Below are 18954 nucleotides of genomic sequence, written 5' to 3' on the forward strand. Positions count from 1 at the left end.
AAGAGTCATTATATAAGAAAAGTATAAAAAATCCATAAATAATGTTACATAATTAGAGTTTTTGATGTTTCTTAAAAAATGTTTCAATCTAATTCGCTTGGATGACTACAACTTTTTCTATTGACAGTAAAAAGTCTTGCACTAAGTTGTACGTCAGCCTCTTCCTGTTCCCACGAAGGTCAACTTGTACATTCTAGTGTATAATTTATCCTGTTCTACTTGACTCTATTTGATTTTCAGAAAATTTTCAAAATCCTGATAAACATAAAAAAGAGCCTCGAGTTGAAACTCCCAATTAACATTACCATGAATTTCTCTCATGATTCATCATGTATGTACGAAATAATATTTCGCGAAAAAAGGTATATATAAATAGTCAATAAAACATTACACCAATGTGAACATGGGCAGACAGTCATGACTGAACTTGTAAAAAATTCAATTGGTACTCTTTCCTTTAGAGGTATAAACGTTCTTCCTGGCTCTGAGCGACTCCTCTCGGGGGATGACAAGAAAGACGTGTATGAGGGTGGTGCGCGCGACGGCTTCCTACGCAGGAATCAATAGCGTCCCGACGCTAGCGCCTTCAGGCCCGGTTATAGAAAGTGCCTCCGCCGTCGGCCGCCTCCAGGTCCGAGCCAGTAAGAATGGCTGACACAGAGTTTGAAGAATTTCGACATTTCTTTGAGCGATTGCCACAGCATCTAAAGGCACCAATTTCTAATTACACGTAAGTCATCATCATTTGGATATCACTCAATTGCTTTTGTCCTATAAATATTGGTTTGGAGACTGCATTTATTCAATTGAGTGCACGGTGCAACATGAATCGTAAACGAGCTTTGCACCGGTGAATGTCAATACCTTTATGATAATTGCAAAATGACATTCTACTACTGACGAAATTTTAACTTAAGATCTCAACGAGCAATTCTTAATATTTTTTATTAACTCATAAAAGCATAAAAGATGATATATATTACAAATTATAATGTTTCAAGTATTAATTGTCTTTTTATAAATTCTGCTCATTAATTATAGAACATAAAACCTCGTGTAATATCATATTGTTCATTAAAATGACGTCAATGCAAAATCGTAACTTGTTCATGTAGTCTGGTGCATTCGTACTACCCTGTCTATATATCTTCTATATAGTGTTCCATTGTCCCACTGACATTAAATGTCAAAAAGTATAGTTGTCCTAAACAGTGACATTTGTCTGGCAATTATGAATGGACCAATCCAGAGGGTACTGATCAGCGACGCAACACAAAATCAATACCCTCACATCTTCTACATCGCGTTATTTTCAAACTACTTGTTACCGCAGACTATCGCATTGATTTCTTTTCCGTAGAAATAAAGGAAAACGTTGAGAAATAATTACGGAGTGACCTTGTCCCCAATCAGCGGATGCACACCTGTAAAATTTGAATTGTCTTGCGAATCCCTAACAATTCTTCCAATTCACATTGGCACTTCTGCATTATCTGCTCATTGAATTCGCAATCATATTTATACAAGTATTATTGATCGCAATTATATTGGAGGAAAAAAACCACCTACAATTTAATTAGCTGTTCCTATTATAGGATAAAGGTTAAGGAATTAGTCAACATGTCAACGTGCGGTCGCAGTAAATATTGTCACTTGCCAGTCTGGCTTCGTTGTTCGCCATCAAACTGACTTTTGAAACTTTACGCGTAATCCACTTTACAGGATACTACTATAATCTATCTTAATACTTGAAACTTAATCTTATAAGTACAAAATTTTCGTTTGATTGTAAACTGTGAAAACTTATTAAATCTATTAGCTAAATACGATTTTTATAGGCTGAATGAGAATTTGTGCCTTTTGTCTTGAAGTAGCTTTGGATGGAGGGTGTTGCCAGACTCTCTTTACAACTTGCTTCGAGTATCCCACAAGAGTCTTTTGATCTAATATTCTTCTGAAGGGAGCAGCTACTTCAGTAATGATCTCACAAACGTGTTTATCAATATTGATATTTGAGTGGTTTCATGTTCTATCTAATCAATATGATTTTGTTCATCACATCTAATTTTAATTATAAAACTTCAAGTGGTATCATTTAAGATATTTTTACTGACACTGTCTATGAACATATTAATCTAATATGTTAGATATTTTAATAGAATTTGCTAATCTTCCTAGACTCGTGCACGATGTTATGGTGGATGATTCTCCGACGTCCTCGGAAGAGAGTACCGGGGACGTCGCCAGGGCTTGTAGAGGAGCTGCCAGAGATTCCGAGGATGAGGATGTACTGGTGTTACATGGAGCTGGGGCGCAGAGTGGTTACAGTTCAGCTGATGATAAGGAAGATGTCGAGCCTTATTGTTCCATCGTGGCTGACAGTGACTTCAGGTAAACTGTGGATTATAGTGCAGTTAGAAGATTAAACTATGATAATCTTTATAATAGGGATTCACGATTTTATTTATTTAATTCCAATGAAATACGTTTTGTAATATTCATACCTTAATGCCATACTGATTCTTTGAACGTGATCAATCGTCTGGCATAGACGTCTAGAAAGAAAATAAAAAAAATGAATAATGACGCATAATTAGATTAGAGGGTAATAACAATATTCTAGTTAGATATGATCAACACGTTAAGCGCCATGTCAGTCACCGGTGACTGACATTATACTTTTCGTTCGGACCGCGTCAGTAATCGGTGACTGACAGTTCACCGGCATATCGGTGAAAACGGATATTGTGGGCTAAACGGAAAGAAAGACAAAACAGATTTGGCGCTTAACATGTTAAGTAGCATGACAGTAGTGTAGCTGACCATGCACCCACCTTCAATGAAATTAGCTTGTTCGGTGGACTGAGCAGCAGGGGCCGATCTGGAGGCGGTGGCCCAGTATCCGGTGGCGGCAGTAGTGCAACCGGGCTCGGAAATGGAGGCAGAGATAGCGTCGTCAGCGATGTGGGGGATTCCTGCTCGAGTCTAAGTTCCTGGGCGACACCAGAACACGTTCCTGCAAATCGTCCAGGAAGTGGAGGTAACGAGCGACGTCGTAGAAGATTACCGGAAATTCCAAAGAGCAAGAAATGTAAGTATATATTTTTCGAATGATAAATATAAATAAACCAATGTTTTTTTGCATCTGGAAATCGCTATTCTTGTCACGACCTTTTATACATTTTTTAATGTACGTCACTATCGACAAAAATTCGATATCGTGTTACCCGAGAAGCCATATCGGATATACTTTTACCTGACTGTTACGAAACTCCGGAAGTCCGTTGGCAGACCTCCAGAAACTGAAACGACCTCTTCTTTTGAAGTAACTGGTCATATTGGCCAATCGCCAGTGTCAATAGCCATTACGTTACAACAAAAAGTTTTTGTTTAATCTTTCACTGGAAAATTTTATTTCATACTTTATTATTTGTCTGCTCAAACGAAATTGTACACAACGACGTATTTTTATTGAATATATTCTATTCCCCTTGCCTGGGATATCAAAGAACCAACCACAGAGGTTGTATACCACAAAGAAAATACATATACCGCAATCTAGTTATCCCAGGTGGATTTCTTTTGCCAGTCACAATTTTCCGTAGCGTAGCAGTACACACACATTGAGCAGTACCAAGAATAATGTTTAACACTAAGTTCGTTTTGAAAATTCTCTGTATCTTTCCATTTACTTAACAGCATTGCCCATGAACCAAATGTCTCTGCACTCTTCGTCGTCGTTAGCTGATGAACTCGGCGCTGCTGGTTCGGCGTCAGGACGACCTCATCTGGTCCTCCGGAAATGTTATCCAAGACTTCGACACGAAGACAGCTCACCAGATAGCGAAAGAATTGCTACGGATAGTGGTCACTCTACTGCTCATTCTCCAGACAACAATCTTAAAAGTGTCTCACCTATACCCTGTAATACTCTTCAAAATATGGACTCTTCATCATCTAGCAGTACACCAGGTGATTAAAAAAGTGGAGCTATAAATCGATAAAAATATTTAATTATTGTATCAATTATATAAAAGGAAGTGGAGGCGTACCCTTTACGCAATTGGAATTACTGGAGGCGACTCATAGAGGTTTGCATAAGTTTGTACCACGACACCTGGACGAGATTGACCTGGAGATCGGTGATCCTATCTACGTGCAGAAGGAAGCTGATGATCTGTGGTGCGAAGGTTTGTATTTAGAATAAAATTTTAGAACCATTAAAAAAAATTAGGATAAAATTATTTCTTAATTCTTCACCTTAAACAAGGTGTGAATCTTCGAACGGGACGTCAAGGTATCTTCCCGTCGGCATATGCAGTGGACATGGACTACAGTGATTTTGATCCATCCGCACCAAAGGTCAAGAGAGAACGATACCTTCTGGGGTATCTAGGCTCTGTAGAAACTCTAGCTCACAAAGGTACTGGAGTTGTCTGTCAAGCTGTACGTAGAATCGTAGGTAATGCATCCCAGGAGTCACCAACTTCTCAAAGTTGTATCCTCGAAGTGTCAGATCAAGGTCTTCGGATGGTTGACCGTAGTAAGCCGCAGGTAAGAGAAATAAACCGAACTATTACTCAAGTATTCAGTTTTCATTATAAAAACTTTTAATCAAATTTTGTATATTACAGAAAAATCAAGGTCCTTGTCACGATTATTTCTATTCCCTAAAAAACGTATCTTTCTGCGCGTTTCATCCACGTGACCATCGCTACCTCGGCTTCATCACGAAGCACCCCACCCTGCAGAGGTTCGCCTGCCATGTGTTCATCGGCCAGGAGTCGACGAGGCCAGTCGCTGAAGCCGTTGGGTAATTTTCATATCTATAATTAGAGAATTTATATTGTAATTAATTAGTATTTATATTTGTCAGATTTGCTTGACGTAATCCTGAGTTTCTTCGTCAAGTCAGTATTATCTTCTGTTGCAGGCGAGCCTTCCACCGATTCTACACCAAATTCATTGAGACTGCTTTCCCAATAGAGGACATCTACATTGAATAATTTTCAGCTGTCGTAATGGCCGGGAATACAAATTCTCACCTTCCCATTGTATATATTCCCTTAGCTGGTAGTTAATAAACGCGAATCAAACACCCAATACCAAGTAACTTCAGGAAATGTCACGGCCGATATTGAAAGTTTTATTTTATTCATTTAAACTGATAAACGGGAGTGGATATAAGGAATAATTTTTATCAATAGAATTTTCCAATGAATCGAATCTGTGTAATTCTTCAGGCATATCATTTTATTCGATATAATGTTTATGTCACTTTGTGGACAGTTATGGAAAATTATATTAGAATTGTTAATAACTTTGTTATTGTGTAAATCACGTATACGATACGTCTTTGCGAAGAGTTATAAACTCAGTTGTAACTTAGATTTTTATAATTATTTAAAATAGAGATTGCAAATCATTTTTTACAAGGATCATAATTGAATTATGCAAACGCACAATGGCCTACCGTAATCAACCATTCTCATAATACAGATATCAAGGAGTGATCAGGTTTTATTTAATTAGCATTTTATTATGATCATAATTAAAATTGTATGTCACTACCTTTACACAGCTATTTCTATATTCATGTCTAATGCTTTTCTTTCATTTTTCTGCTATATCTCCCAAACTTCACAGTGCCTTTGATTATTCGAAAATCGTGTCGGAACACCGTGCCTTTTTTAAATTCATTATTATTAATTTTATTTTCTTAATTAATACATTATTGAAAACAATTCAGTCACGTATGTCCATTTAATTTTCACGTTCAAGTTATTTATATTTTCTGCATAAGTATCTTTTTTAATGTCAATAGTCGACGAATAGAAAACATATTTTTCAACAGAAAAATTGCTATAAAGGATCGTTCGGTAATATTTCCAAAGAAATAAAACTGTTAAGCAACCGGAAGGATATGCCAAAAGCAATATTCAGGAATAATTTAATCAAGCTTGAAATAAGAATTAATTATCTGTAAGAATATAAAAATGTTGCTGTCTTGATATTTCTTGTGACGATGTTCCATTGGGCATTTGATTCAGCAAGATAAAAAGAAGTAAAAGATAAATATGAAATACGGACCACAGTAAAAATGTATTCCTTAAACAATGAACCCCGGATATAGACGAGTAAATGAGTAGCGATATAAATACTAAAAAAGATTCATTGATTTTTCGAAAGCTTTAAAAAGCGATCGAATGAACCTAGCTCATTAAAAAAAAGCACATAGAAAATGGTGGCTGCCGTATTTCGAAATTCTTCATTATTATCAGAACGTATTGAGTCTTACATATACCTCAAGAGAATAGTTTTTATTCCTCCAAAGTCGCAGTGAAATTATAAATACTCAATTTTTGTTAATTTTATTCGTTAGAACTGTACAAAACTGTGTATTGAATTCTACAGGCAATTTTCTGAATAACAAATAACGTTTCATACGCCTTTTCTCCTTATCTTAGAGCTAGAAGCGGAATCATTTAAAGACATAATTGCTAGTAGTACAGATCCAAAAGAAATTTTCTTGGATACAGCGGATCCGCGATTAATGAAACTATACAAAAAAGAACAAATTATAATTATAAACAGTAATGGAAATAACTTGAATAGATCCTTGAAAATGAATGAATAATCATCGAGTGATGGTACCACGTATTATAAGATGATGAATTTCTTTTTAATTAAAAATCCGTGGTTCAAATTAATACGTAATCTGTGGAGAAACGTGTCAAGGCTACATTCAAAATTGAAATGATTCGCTATAAAATACAAAAAAATCGATATACACGATATAATAAATTTGAGTAGTTGCTAGTAACAAATGAATTGTAGGACGAATGACAAAGATGAAATAATACAAGGGCATAAGTTTATAATTATATCAAATAGTTTGATAAGTCTTATGTTTATTTTTTTACGCGGGTCATAATCCCCCTGTATGATATATTATATTGATGGGTACCAAAAGAAATTATAGGTCTGTATTTATAGTCAGTGTTTGAGATGAAGCACAGTCTTAGGACCATAGTTATAGTAATAATAACACAATGGTAGGGGATGCCTTAAGATCGTGCTTAAAATGAATAACTAACTATGAATATGGGCCATAGTCTTAGAATTCGCTATATCGAGATCCTACAATTTTCACTCACAACACATGTAGCGACTGTTGTAATCAAATCCTGTAATCCTGTACTTATATGATAATGGCTTTACGGTTTAATCTATGGCTCTATTGGGCAATAAATAACATACGATTTGAGTCGCGTTCACTCGCGTCTTCTGTTTACAACGTTCTGTTAATATTGTTGTACTTTATTTGTGTTCAAATTATATTTTACTCAATTGAATATTTTCTGTAATAATGGGTAATTAGATAATTAAAATACTTTTTCAAGCAATTTTTGTTAAACTGAACTGTGGGTGAGGTTAATAATAATAATGTTGCATGTTTGAACTTTATCATTAGAAAAATTTGTCAAGTAGGATATTACGTAAGCATCAATTGGTAGTGCTGGGATTGCAAAAAGTAATGATTACAAGAAGAAGAAATGGGTATGTTCAGCAGAAACACCACTGAGGGAACAAGTACATTTGATTGGTCATTTGATCGTTAATCTTGAAACAGTTGTGAGATTTGACCAATCAAATGTATTTGCTCTCTCAGCGGTGTTTCTGCTGAACATACCCAATGTTACTTAGTGATTTGCTGAAAAATAACATATCCTTTCCTTTGTTTTAAAATAGTTTAATTTATTTGTAGGAATATATTATGAATTTGCTATACAAATATAAAGTACTAGTGAGATATCATTGCCTACCATATTTATGTAATCCATCACGTACGCAAGCATGGTTTACACCATTCCTTACTAGTATAGATAAAACTCCTACTTTTGTTAAATCGCGTATATTGCGGTCTTCATCGTCAAAGAATATCATATCCTTATAGTCCATGCCAGAATCCTTTTTTATTCTGAAATAGAAAGCAAATCTATTATTTCTGATTTTTAGTAAAGAAATGATACTGGATATTTATACAGTTGATAAAGGAAAAACAATGCCTACTTCGAAAAATGTGTCACCTTACAGCCTGGATATATTTCTTTATACTTAAAATATTTATCCCAGCCAAATAAGTTTAACAATTGATAGGCACCACGAATTTCTGATGTACGAGATGCTACACCCAATTCATATCCCTCGGTGTATAGTTCTTTCAGAACTTGAGGTACTTCTTTATAATATTTAATTACTTGTCCATGTGCATCAACTACTTCACTGCCTTTACTGAAATTACGAAAATAGTCTGAATCATAAATTCTTCAATTATCAATAATACATATATAAAAACTACTTCACCCTTTTCTGAAAGGCGGCGTTACATGCGTATCAACCCAGAATGGCCATAATGTATAATCTAGAAGAAAAAACTTATGTCATTAAAAGGTTCATTAATTTAATTAAATGAACTATTCATATAAAATATTTTCCTTAAAAGACAGGTTAACTTTAATCATGTCTAACCTAAATCAAAAACGATAATTCTCGGCTTTCCGTTACCCGACATTTTGCTCAATGTTACGTGAATATTGATTAACACAGTCGTAATTATGTAACTTTTTCCATAATAATTATTACAATCGTATACACATGTGATTATTACTTTAAAATTCTATAGGTCGACTGACATCTTTGAAAAAAAACGCGTAAATAAAAATTCAATATCATCCACATGAAGCCTTCATGTGTTACCGCAGCGAGGCGATTCTTTAATCCTTAAAACTGACTTGTAAATGCAGCTAAAGGAGTCAGTTAATGAAGATACACCTTAAATTCTGATTGTATGTAGGATACCGTAAAAATTTATTCTTTTCTGACGCATATTCGGAATCCGATCGAGGAAAGTGCTGTGGTTCGTTGTTAGGAAGTGGCGTGATGTGATAAAACAGTTATGGTTGTATATGGTTATGTCATGTTGGACAATAAGAATTATTCTGAAACCATACCATAGCCCAATTTAATTGTAAATAGTAAAGAAAGAAAAGGGCACGATGGACGACGCCAGAATTCCGACGAATGTTTCGCGGCAGTATTTAATGGTCGGTGCTGAACAAGAAACTTCTACAAGACAAATTAAAAGGACACCATCTGAGGAAGACAGGATAGTCTCTTACAGAGAATGGGCAACAGTCGGCGTCTTATGTTTCGTCAACCTAATCAACTATATGGATCGTTTTACAGTGGCTGGTGAGAATATTTTTTTTACACTTTGCATTCACAACACTTTTTGGTTTTTTTTATGATGGCTTGCTTTTTTTTCAAGTTTACTAAGTATATTTTCTTTTTATTCTTCTATGCGTGGGATTAGATATTCTGTCATCGCTTTATTAGCCTTGTGACGATATTTGTTAAATGTTTTATCTAATTCATAGTTTGAAGCAATCTCTACACTATGAAATGTATGTTTTCAGGTATCTTGTCCGATATAAAGACGGATTTTGGTATTGGAAATGACAAGTCTGGGTTATTACAAACAGCATTTATCATTAGCTATATGATATTTGCACCATTATTTGGATATCTTGGTGATAGATATAATCGAAAAATTATTATGAGCTTCGGAGTATTTCTCTGGTGCTTGACAACATTTATTGGCTCGTATATGAAAGTTAGTATCAGCAGAGAATTTCTTTTCTATTGAAATTCTTATGATCTCTTATTATTTTATAGACATATGAGTGGTTCCTGGTATTCAGAGCATTTGTTGGAATCGGAGAAGCCAGTTATTCGACAATTGCTCCAACAATTATTAGTGATCTATTTGTTAAAGACGTTCGTTCCAAAATGCTGGCACTGTTCTATTTTGCTATTCCTGTTGGAAGGTTAATCATCTTTTTAAATATTTTTAACAATGTAAAAATTATGATACTATTATACATTATTATTTTACAGTGGCTTAGGATATATAACAGGTAGTAAAACTGCTATTGCCACTGGAGCATGGCAATGGGGTTTAAGAGTTACCCCGGCACTGGGAATTATTGCTATTTTCCTATTGTTATTTGTTGTTCGGGATCCAATCCGCGGTGAGAAGGAGGGTGGAAAACATTTACATAGTACTTCATGGATCAACGACATTAAAGCACTCACAAAGAAGTTAGTTTTTATAATCTTCTTTCATAATTCTCAGTGTTATGAATTCATTTCTTAAAACTAATCAATTTCAGTCCGAGTTTTATGCTCTCTACTGCAGGATTTACTTGTGTAGCTTTCGTAGCAGGTGCTCTATCGTGGTGGGGAACAATCTTTATCCAGCTAGGATTGAAGTTGCAATCTGATGGCCAAGCCATTAATGATGAAGAGTAATTCTTATTTATTATCATTAATTCAACAGGGTAAACAAATTACGTCATTAATACTTTATTTTCTATTGTAGGGTATCCTACAAGTTCGGTCTCATTGGAATGGCGTCTGGTATAATCGGTGTTTTATTAGGATCTTTTATGGCAACAAAACTTCGAATTTCTTCACAACAAGCAGATCCATTAATTTGTGCAATTGGGCTATTAATTAGCGCGCCCATTATTTTCTTTGCAACACTTACTGCCAGCACGAATTCCATAGCCTGTTACACGCTTATATTCTTTGGCCAGGTGGCTCTTAATCTCAACTGGTCCATAGTAGCTGACATGTTGCTAGTAAATATTAATTATTATAAATTTGCGTGAAAAACAAAATGAATTAAAATCTAACAATTATTTCTTACAGTATGTAGTCATTCCAACAAGAAGATCGACTGCGGAAGCTTTTCAAATTCTAGTAGCACATGCTCTCGGTGATGCAGGAAGTCCTTACCTGATAGGAGTAGTAAGTTTAGTTATTCCGTTATTAACATTTTATACGAATTCATATTTGTTTCTATTTTAATCAAAGTTTTCTTCAATTAAAGATATCCGAACTTCTAAAGACAAGATTAGCACCTGATCTGACGACGAATCCTCATCAGAACCAAAACACTAGTCTTGATATCATCGTGAACGACCCGGTTGTCGAATTTCGAAGTCTTCAGTACGCAATCTTCCTGACGATCTTCGTCGAGGTTCTTGGCAGCCTTTTCTTCTTCCTCACAGCCCTTTACATACAAAGGGATAAAGCTCTCGCTGATCTCACCATCGCCGGTAAGTAGAAACTAAGATTTCGCATAACGGAACGTTAATTCATCTCACAAGGTCGTGAGAATCCGGGTAAGTCTGAGGAATCGGTGCTGAATGAATATAAGTCATAATATTTAATACAACTTTTTAAAACCCATTAGTCATCCTTAACACATTTTGATACTCCGTCAAAACTGCACCTAATTCATATTCCTGTTATCGCTGTTGTAATATCACAAAAGGTTTATCTTATTTATGGGTGAGAAATATAAAAATAACTTCTAATTCCTTTGTACAGTGGAATAGAGGTTGAAAGAGCATATGAGATACTGATAAATTTAATTACCTCACAAGAGATATGATACCTCGTCACAAATGTGTCCACAATAACATATTTAAATATTTCATTGACCATACTACCCAAACCCATCGCGCCGCAGCAATTTTTAAAAAATCCTGAAGTAACACCAGTCCTCTTTTTTTTTTTACATTTTGGGATAATTATTCTTTTTAGTTATTACAATTATTTTTATTCTAATCGTAACCGCCTAGCCAGCATGGGAACTGAACAGGGCTTTATACTAAATGAAATGTGTCGACCTTTAATGACCATTTTAATATCTAGGGAAGCCATTATTTTTGCACATCGCCGGCCCACAAGCGGATTACGAAATTAAGCGTTTACAAGTCTAATTCAACACCAATATGTTTTTGCACAGTGCATGAGTTGCTCTCAAGTTTGGAGGTAGAACCACAAAAATTGGGAACCAAAGTAAGGTAGTATATCCAAAGACAAAGGTTCCCCATATGTATTGGAATTTTATTTTCCTACAAGAAATATTTAGACACATTTTTTTCTCAAATTCAACTTGTCAAGTACTTTATCTCTGCCATTGTCAAACACTGGAATTCAAAATTCCAAAGCATGTAGTTTCATGATCACTCGCACTGATATAATTCACATTCATTGGAAATCATTTTGGACAAAGTCCAATTTCTAAAGATATGCTGCCAAATTCAAAGTATCTAAATATTCTAGTGTTCATATACATTGTTGTTGATACATACATTCAGTTTTATCTAAATTTGTATGCAACTTGTAAATGCTGTCACGCAGTAGATGAACAATTTATTAATATCGACCTAACACCAACCATTTATTAAAACTGCTTATATTTCAATTGATCGATTCCATCAAGTTTCAAGTAACAGATTTCAGAACTTATAATTTTTGGTGTGACAGATGGGTGAATATGAACAACTAAAGTATCATTAATTCTTTTTCACAATTCTTGGTACATGTCTAACGTATATTGTCTTTCACATTGTTACAACTCGTTGGGATCACACTGAAAAATTCACTGATTAACAATCTAATCAACTACGATTAAAGGACAATTTCATAAAACAAAAAGAACAAGCACTTCTGTTTTGAAAAATCATAAGTCCATTAGCATCTATAAAAAGTTTGATTAACCGTTCAGTCACACTGGTATGTAAAACTTTTAGTTAATATTTTTCGCTTTTATTTAACAAAGCAATCAGTGTCGTCATCTGGTATTTGGTAATGTCGGTACAAATTATCTGCATGGCAACACGAACATCAAGCATAGAACAACTACAGTAGATAATTGTATATTACACAGCATATCAACGACTTCTAAGAGGGATACAACTGTTTTAAAAATAAAATCTCTGAATTTAGTAGGCGTATGGTAAGCCGCCCATCGATATCTCTCCACTAATTACGTATCCAATTAACGAGAACCATTCGTTAACGTAATTATCGATGAAAAAGTCAAAATCAATGAGAAAGCAAAAATAATGAAAACGGTACGTGCATGATACATTCTCACATAACATTCGACATATCTTTCTTGCAGACAAATGTCTAGATACTAAGAATAACGGGCAGGCAGAATCAACGCGTTTATAGATCACCGGTGGGCACATCACCTGATAGCGCTGTACAATCCGGTACTTAATTTATTTTCATGATTTCATTATACATCCTTTTACCGCTTAACGTTCGATAATCAATTTAATTTATTACTTTCCTTATGTATACTACAAATTCTGTATAGCACTATGCGCGTGTTAATATTTCTAAATGTTTATAGTCCGTTTAACATTTAGATAATCCTCAAGTAGCGTACCGGACTACATAACCTCCAAAATTAAATTGATTATTCGTTCAAACGACTTTGTCTCCTTTCGTAGTGAACTTCTTATCAGTCTATTGTTATATTATCAGTATCAATATTATCCTTATTTGTGTTCACGGTTTATCGCGCATATAGGTACTCTCGTACTTTCAATTAATTGTATCTTTTTTATTTTTTTCTCCCTTTACTTAAACCTTGGGTTAACATCTCTCATACGTTGGATCGACAAACTGCATGGATCAGCGGAGAAACTGGGAGAAACTTCGATTTGTATGTTGCGACTATTTGAAAATGGATGTCGAATTATTTGCGTCAACTGTGGTATTTCTCTGGGATTATGCTTGTACCAATCATACGTGGTTTGTGTTGTGTGTGCTTCGCGCAGTGGGAATATCGTAAGAACTATTAACTATTCGTACATTTCTGTTCATCCTCTTTTATCTTTTGTGTGATTAACAGTTGGGGAAAGATATGTATACCTAAGATAATGGTAGATTGAAGGAAAAAATTGCTAGTGGGATAGCGGGAAGGAAAATAGAAATTTTGTTAAATTTAAATAAAATACGAATATGTTCCTTACTGTTTTCCCCAGTGCTCTCTCAAGCTTTTTTTCTTTTCATTTACTTTCTTTCTCTGTTTCTCCCTTCAATCCTTGCATCCCTCATTAAAAACGTGACGAGATTCTAATGTCTACTGCAACGGAGAACGTGACGTTCTCTAGAAGTTATTCGGTTTTATTATGATTCACAGATTCCTTCTCGTCGAATCTTATCTTCGAATTCACTGGAATTTCTACAGATCGTCGTTTCTGTCGTCAGCCGTATTTTCTTGGAAATTTTTGCTCAATTAATTTTTCTGTTATGTTTCAGGTGAAAACAACTCGGACACGTCACTATTGAGTGACGACGAAAACGAATCACAGAATTCAACGGTTAAGCCTTGACTGAACGCAATGTAATTCTTGCACTTAGATTAGTCATTAGATATTTTTCTTTTCCCTTGTCTGTAATCCTTTTTCTATTCTTAATTTTTCGATATAGTTTGGTTTCTTTTTAATTCTTTGCCACCTATGTACACCTTGGAGCTCGTGTAGAGATTATATTTAGACAATGGAGCCCAACAGGCGTTTTTTAGCCACCAGTATTTAAAAATTATTATCCTATGTAGGAAGTGGCTAAGAAAAAACTATCAATTATTTTTCTACTGTGACTCTCAAAGTGTCGTGTCATTGTTTCTGCATTTTTTCCACTGTTTGGTGACTTTGTTCTGTCTATCATTTAACACTCCTTGTAGTCGATTGAAAATTGTTAAGCACTTTGAGAATTGATCTAGGATCACCCTTGAAACAGTAAATTGTGTACAGGGCGAAAGTAGGGAAATAAAAAGTGAATTCAAAGTAGATTAAGAATTTTTTGAAATAAAGCGTCTCGAGCAGTTTATTGAACTTCTAATTATTTCATTTGAAATATGAAAATTTCGGGTACGACGCTGTTGCTCATGTAACTTAATTTGTTACTCGGATCAACCGGGTAATAGGGACTAGCAGTTAATAGTTTTTTTGCATTGCAATTATGAGTATCGTGTAATCATCGCGGATGATTGTATTTATACTGGTTGTGTTGTTGCACTGGGTTAATACGTCTACTTTCGGTGCGCATACTTAGCTAGACTGAAAGATTTATCTAGACTTTTGCCTTATCAAAATGTATTATAGATACTTGGTCGAAATTATTTATTACCATAAATTCGCTTTAAGATGGAAATTGTAACATTTTGGCCTTGTATCAAGGAAATAAACATATGAAGTTTTTTTTAACGTATAATGACTGCTAATATTCATCTCCTTCTGTCAGGACAAAATTTAGATACAAAAATCAAGTATATCGTGACTTCATTCTCCTTGGAGTACGAATGTATCCATTTTTAGTATAATCCAATTAGTTCCCTAAACCTTATTAATAGCAAAGAGATCAGTCCGCAGGCAAACTTAAATATTCAAGTTCCTTCAGTAACCATGTCAGAGTTAATTTGCCGCAAATCGAAAATATATCGTAAGTATTATTGTGGCTTTTCTACGATACCGATTGGTTCATGATAACGTTTGCGCGTGAAATTACCATGCGCATTTGACAGAATGACAGAAGTTTAGGTTAAACTGAATTCGATGATCTTGCTAATCAACGGACCTGATATTTCTACTATTTCGCTGTTATGAAATGTAGTGGATTGTGCTGCGCATTGCACGGAAGAAGACGAAAATTTCACGTTATACGTATACGTATATAAAAGCTATGCATTTATAGTAAAACTCGAAATGTCGCTGCCGACAATGGTTGGTGTTGGCGCTGGCGTTGATGCTGGCGCCAGTCGAATTTCATTGGCAAATTACATTCTCATCCATGGTTAGTAGTTTCTAGATAACTTATTCCATAACCTAAAGGACAACTCTGTTCGTAAATTAATATTAAACATATTGCATCACATGATTTGCTTGCATGTTACGAGTATAATGAATTGTGCTGTCAATAGTCAGGAACGTGATTTTAATTATTTTAATACAAATACAGTAGACTGACTCGAACTTACGATGCACAACAGATTGTTTCAAAGCAATGGGTTTTATGCTTTACCCACTGATTAACGAACTGTACTTTTACCTTTTTTAAGTTTTAATATGCTTCATTACATAGGCAATAAATTAAGCAAAATAAGCATTTTGAAATGACATTTTCTTACGAGGAAGGTAGAAGAGAACAATTTCTTATTTAAAAAGTTCATAACTTACTCAATCGTTAATTTAATCCACAAGTTTAGGATTTGACATTTATAAATTAAAATTCTTAAATCGTTTATGAGCTCTAAAGTTAATACAAAAAGTTTCATGCAATGCCGAGAGTGCTGCCACCTGTGAGTCCAAGCAGCTATTACTTCGTCGTTCCGGATAAACTGTGTTCCCTACTCATTTTTGGTAGTACAGTGACCGTCGGGAAGTTAGCGCCAAGAGAAAAAAGTTTATACGTTTATAATGCCTACAAAATAGCTTCTTAATTAAATGCTTATGTTTTCCTAACTTATCCGTTGTTATTATAAAATGATTAAAAAATACTCATTAAAACAGAAAAATATTTTTTTTAATTTTTTGTCACAATTTGTTTTTTATTTTATTTAAGCTTCTTTAAATAACAAGTAAAATTTCATTTTCTCTTTGCCCCATTGCAAACGTAATAATATGATACATTTTCGCACAGACCTATGACAGGTACGTTCGAAGATGACCCGAGAGTGCTGCGAGTGATATATCTGTATACAATAATTAAATTGATAAAATCGATCTGTAGGTATTCATGACTCCCAGGGTTCGCGTGACAGCATATCCCATAAGATATCCAGTCTACTTACCTCTTGAGTCGATGACATCCAAGTTCACCTGGCGTCAAACCCGAAAAGATGTTCTGTCTAATTTATCTTCCGTCAACAGTTCTGTAGATTGGCGTATAGACTTTTTTGAGAATACGAACAAAAATTCTCAAATACTGGCAATTCCCAAATAGCACAGAGATCCATAAAAAAGTAAAATTATTTATCAACTTTTATCGTGACAATGAAAAATCAATGAAAAATTATCAATGAAATCGTCAATGAAAAATTATTAATCCAATTATAAAGTAGGCGTTTGCAATCCATGCGACACTCCAACTCGATAGTTTTCACATGGTGAATAAAACCATAAAAATGCGACTATTCCCAGGTTAAAGAATAATATCAGCTCCCGTATTCCGAGATGCAGTAACCACTTTTTGATTATTATTTCTTCGTACCAGCAAATCATCATACACAGCTAACTGTACACTTAATTTCAATCAGTGTTCACTTGATTGTACAAATGCAAATTCAATGATTCATACGTGCTCGTATCGCGCGGAGAAAGCGTCGCTGTACATTTAAAAGGTCGAGTCATTTTTTTTCATCTCCATTTCGCTTCAATCCCTGGATCATCCAGGTCATCAGATGTATCGATTTACTCCACTTAAGTGTCATCCATACCGAGTACAATTTCTTTTTCTTTCCCAACGGTATCTCGTGCCGGGATCAGGTTAAAACGGCTGCCGATTTTTCGCAAGAATTAAACGAAAAAAAAAAAATGAGAAGAGTCTTATGACTCAAGGTGCATTGGTCAATGATCGAATGACGCAACCTGCACGATTTCTTATGAGAATCCTAAGGTGTCTAACCCTAATCATGTTCCTTACCTTTCCCATGAACACCGTCAGGTTAATCGTGCCTGATCGTGCCCATCCGGAGGACAGTGAAGATAGTTACGGATAAGAGGAATAAGAAGAACTAGTATGGACCACGTAGTGGATGGATGCTGGCAGATTGGACCTGACGCCATTGTCGCGTCTCATCCGTTAAATGCGGCTTCGCAAAAGTGAAAGCAACTCGCGCTGGCGTAATCAAAGGTCGACTCATCTCTGGGAATGGCCTCTATGTACTACATATATATGTATATACATATATAATTCCCTACTCTCGTTCGCATCTAATTATTCTTTACTTTGTATATCCTAAATATGTTTATCACTTATCCATAATATTGAGAATATCTCATAAAGAAAAATTTAAGCAATGTATTCAAGAGGATATACTATACTGATATATCTGATATGCATATTGATATATTTATAATAATAATAATTAGATATGCATCTGCAAAGTAAAATGCTGACTAACCCAGATCGTTTTACATTATGAATGGATCGTAATACAGGATATGACGTATGCAGATTATGCCTGGGGCAATGATCCTTTTTTTTCTCTAGCATTTTATTATACAATGATTCTATAGTTAGAATAGAGATACTTTATCATTTGAATTCTGTGAATGACTTGGCTCTTAAATTTACTATGAGTAAAAGTAGAATGAGGAAAATGTGTAAAGATGAATCAACAAGATGGGTACTATAAGTACTCATGATGGGAATAAACAATTAAACAACGTCACGATGTAATTGTTATCAAGCATGATATTTCTGTCCTTGAGGTTCTGCAAGCAATGTATTAACTGCTATTTGTAAAGGTAACTCCTGAGTATTCACACGGTATTATTTTACTATTTACGTTTAATCGAGTCTACACCTTGATTTGCACAATCGAATCTTTTTATTTAACGATGTCGATAAACTTTCCTTGTTATTTTATTATCTGATCCATTCTTGATTTTATATTGTGTCGAGCTTCTCAATGGGTAATAAATTCTTAGGTTTGCCATTGTTCTCTCAGCTGAAACATCTGTCAGTTGTATGTCAATTTAAGAAGCCGGAACTTCACGAAATTTAAATTTTTCTTAAGTCAATTCCTGAAGTCACAAACTGTTTATAATTAGAATTAATGGCTTCGCCTTAGCCACCGTCTAGTAATGCGCAGTGGTTAATCAAATATTTACAAGTAGCCAAACATACGACTTCTGGAAGTATGTTGTCATATGAAGAATTTTAACCGTATACGCAGTTTTTAATTCTAGCAAAGCTTCGCGACATGGTTTTCCATATTTTTGTTAAAACTCAAAAAGATATTCTCAAAAAATTCCTCTTATAACATCTGCAACAGTGGAAATTGTCAATTCGATG

The 18954-nt window shown here is 34.7% G+C and overlaps 3 protein-coding genes and 1 long non-coding RNA gene across 6 annotated transcripts; 2 read left to right on the forward strand and 2 right to left on the reverse strand.

The window, feature by feature from the left end:
• The first annotated feature begins 512 nt into the window (after nucleotides 1-512).
• On the forward strand, nucleotides 513-7277 carry LOC107268025 (JNK-interacting protein 1). Of its 2 annotated transcripts, none has more exons than XM_015740361.2 (8): nucleotides 513-730; nucleotides 2179-2391; nucleotides 2850-3091; nucleotides 3700-3972; nucleotides 4038-4190; nucleotides 4271-4554; nucleotides 4635-4813; nucleotides 4934-7277. In XM_015740361.2, the coding sequence occupies exons 1-8, from the start codon at nucleotides 648-650 to the stop codon at nucleotides 5004-5006; spliced, it is 1500 nt and encodes a 499-aa protein (XP_015595847.1). In that variant the 5' UTR covers nucleotides 513-647; the 3' UTR covers nucleotides 5007-7277. The 2 variants fall into 2 exon arrangements, with proteins under 2 accessions (XP_015595847.1, XP_015595848.1); XM_015740362.2 differs by having other exon boundaries at nucleotides 514-730; nucleotides 2871-3091.
• On the reverse strand, nucleotides 2262-3715 carry LOC107268027. Its single transcript, XR_001537730.2, has 4 exons — nucleotides 3257-3715; nucleotides 2835-3016; nucleotides 2505-2555; nucleotides 2262-2396 (listed from the first exon to the last, which is right to left on the reverse strand). It is a non-coding gene; the product is annotated as an uncharacterized LOC107268027 (long non-coding RNA).
• Nucleotides 4698-8713, reverse strand: LOC107268026 (magnesium-dependent phosphatase 1). Its single transcript, XM_015740363.2, has 5 exons — nucleotides 8533-8713; nucleotides 8368-8425; nucleotides 8074-8295; nucleotides 7827-7981; nucleotides 4698-4826 (listed from the first exon to the last, which is right to left on the reverse strand). The coding sequence occupies exons 1-5, from the start codon at nucleotides 8573-8575 to the stop codon at nucleotides 4771-4773; spliced, it is 534 nt and encodes a 177-aa protein (XP_015595849.1). The 5' UTR covers nucleotides 8576-8713; the 3' UTR covers nucleotides 4698-4770.
• Nucleotides 8714-8854: 141 nt separating this feature from the next.
• On the forward strand, nucleotides 8855-15147 carry LOC107268024 (protein spinster). Of its 2 annotated transcripts, XM_015740360.2 has the most exons (10): nucleotides 8855-9255; nucleotides 9480-9676; nucleotides 9739-9890; nucleotides 9961-10164; nucleotides 10236-10370; nucleotides 10445-10706; nucleotides 10777-10875; nucleotides 10958-11186; nucleotides 13046-13139; nucleotides 14197-14331. In XM_015740360.2, exons 1-9 carry the CDS (start codon nucleotides 9060-9062, stop codon nucleotides 13096-13098), a joined length of 1527 nt encoding a protein of 508 aa, XP_015595846.1. In that variant the 5' UTR covers nucleotides 8855-9059; the 3' UTR covers nucleotides 13099-13139; nucleotides 14197-14331. The 2 variants fall into 2 exon arrangements, with proteins under 2 accessions (XP_015595846.1, XP_015595844.1); XM_015740358.2 differs by lacking the exon at nucleotides 13046-13139 and having other exon boundaries at nucleotides 8856-9255; nucleotides 14197-15147.
• Nucleotides 15148-18954: the final 3807 nt, after the last annotated feature.

The sequence above is a fragment of the Cephus cinctus genome, unplaced genomic scaffold, assembly GCF_000341935.2.
Source record: "Cephus cinctus unplaced genomic scaffold, Ccin1 Ccin1_scaffold0462, whole genome shotgun sequence".
NCBI lineage: Eukaryota > Metazoa > Arthropoda > Insecta > Hymenoptera > Cephidae > Cephus > Cephus cinctus.

What these genes read in the sequence shown, in the direction of transcription:
- LOC107268024 (XM_015740358.2), top strand. Translation starts at nt 9,060, where the DNA reads ATGGACGACGCCAGAATTCCGACGAATGTTTCGCGGCAGTATTTAATG. An exon ending in GGATCGTTTTACAGTGGCTG is followed by an intron (nt 9,256 to 9,479) that starts GTGAGAATATTT and finishes GTATGTTTTCAG; the next exon opens with GTATCTTGTCCGATATAAAG. An exon ending in TTTGCTATTCCTGTTGGAAG is followed by an intron (nt 9,891 to 9,960) that starts GTTAATCATCTT and finishes ATTATTTTACAG; the next exon opens with TGGCTTAGGATATATAACAG.
- LOC107268026 (XM_015740363.2), bottom strand. Translation starts at nt 8,575, where the DNA reads ATGTCGGGTAACGGAAAGCCGAGAATTATCGTTTTTGATTTAG. An exon ending in AAGGTGACACATTTTTCGAA is followed by an intron (nt 7,982 to 8,073) that starts GTAGGCATTGTT and finishes TTTCTATTTCAG; the next exon opens with AATAAAAAAGGATTCTGGCA. An exon ending in TGATGGATTACATAAATATG is followed by an intron (nt 4,827 to 7,826) that starts GTAGGCAATGAT and finishes CTCTAATTATAG; the next exon opens with ATATGAAAATTACCCAACGG.
- LOC107268025 (XM_015740361.2), top strand. Translation starts at nt 648, where the DNA reads ATGGCTGACACAGAGTTTGAAGAATTTCGACATTTCTTTGAGCGATTG. An exon ending in GCACCAATTTCTAATTACAC is followed by an intron (nt 731 to 2,178) that starts GTAAGTCATCAT and finishes TAATCTTCCTAG; the next exon opens with ACTCGTGCACGATGTTATGG. An exon ending in CCAGTCGCTGAAGCCGTTGG is followed by an intron (nt 4,814 to 4,933) that starts GTAATTTTCATA and finishes CTTCTGTTGCAG; the next exon opens with GCGAGCCTTCCACCGATTCT.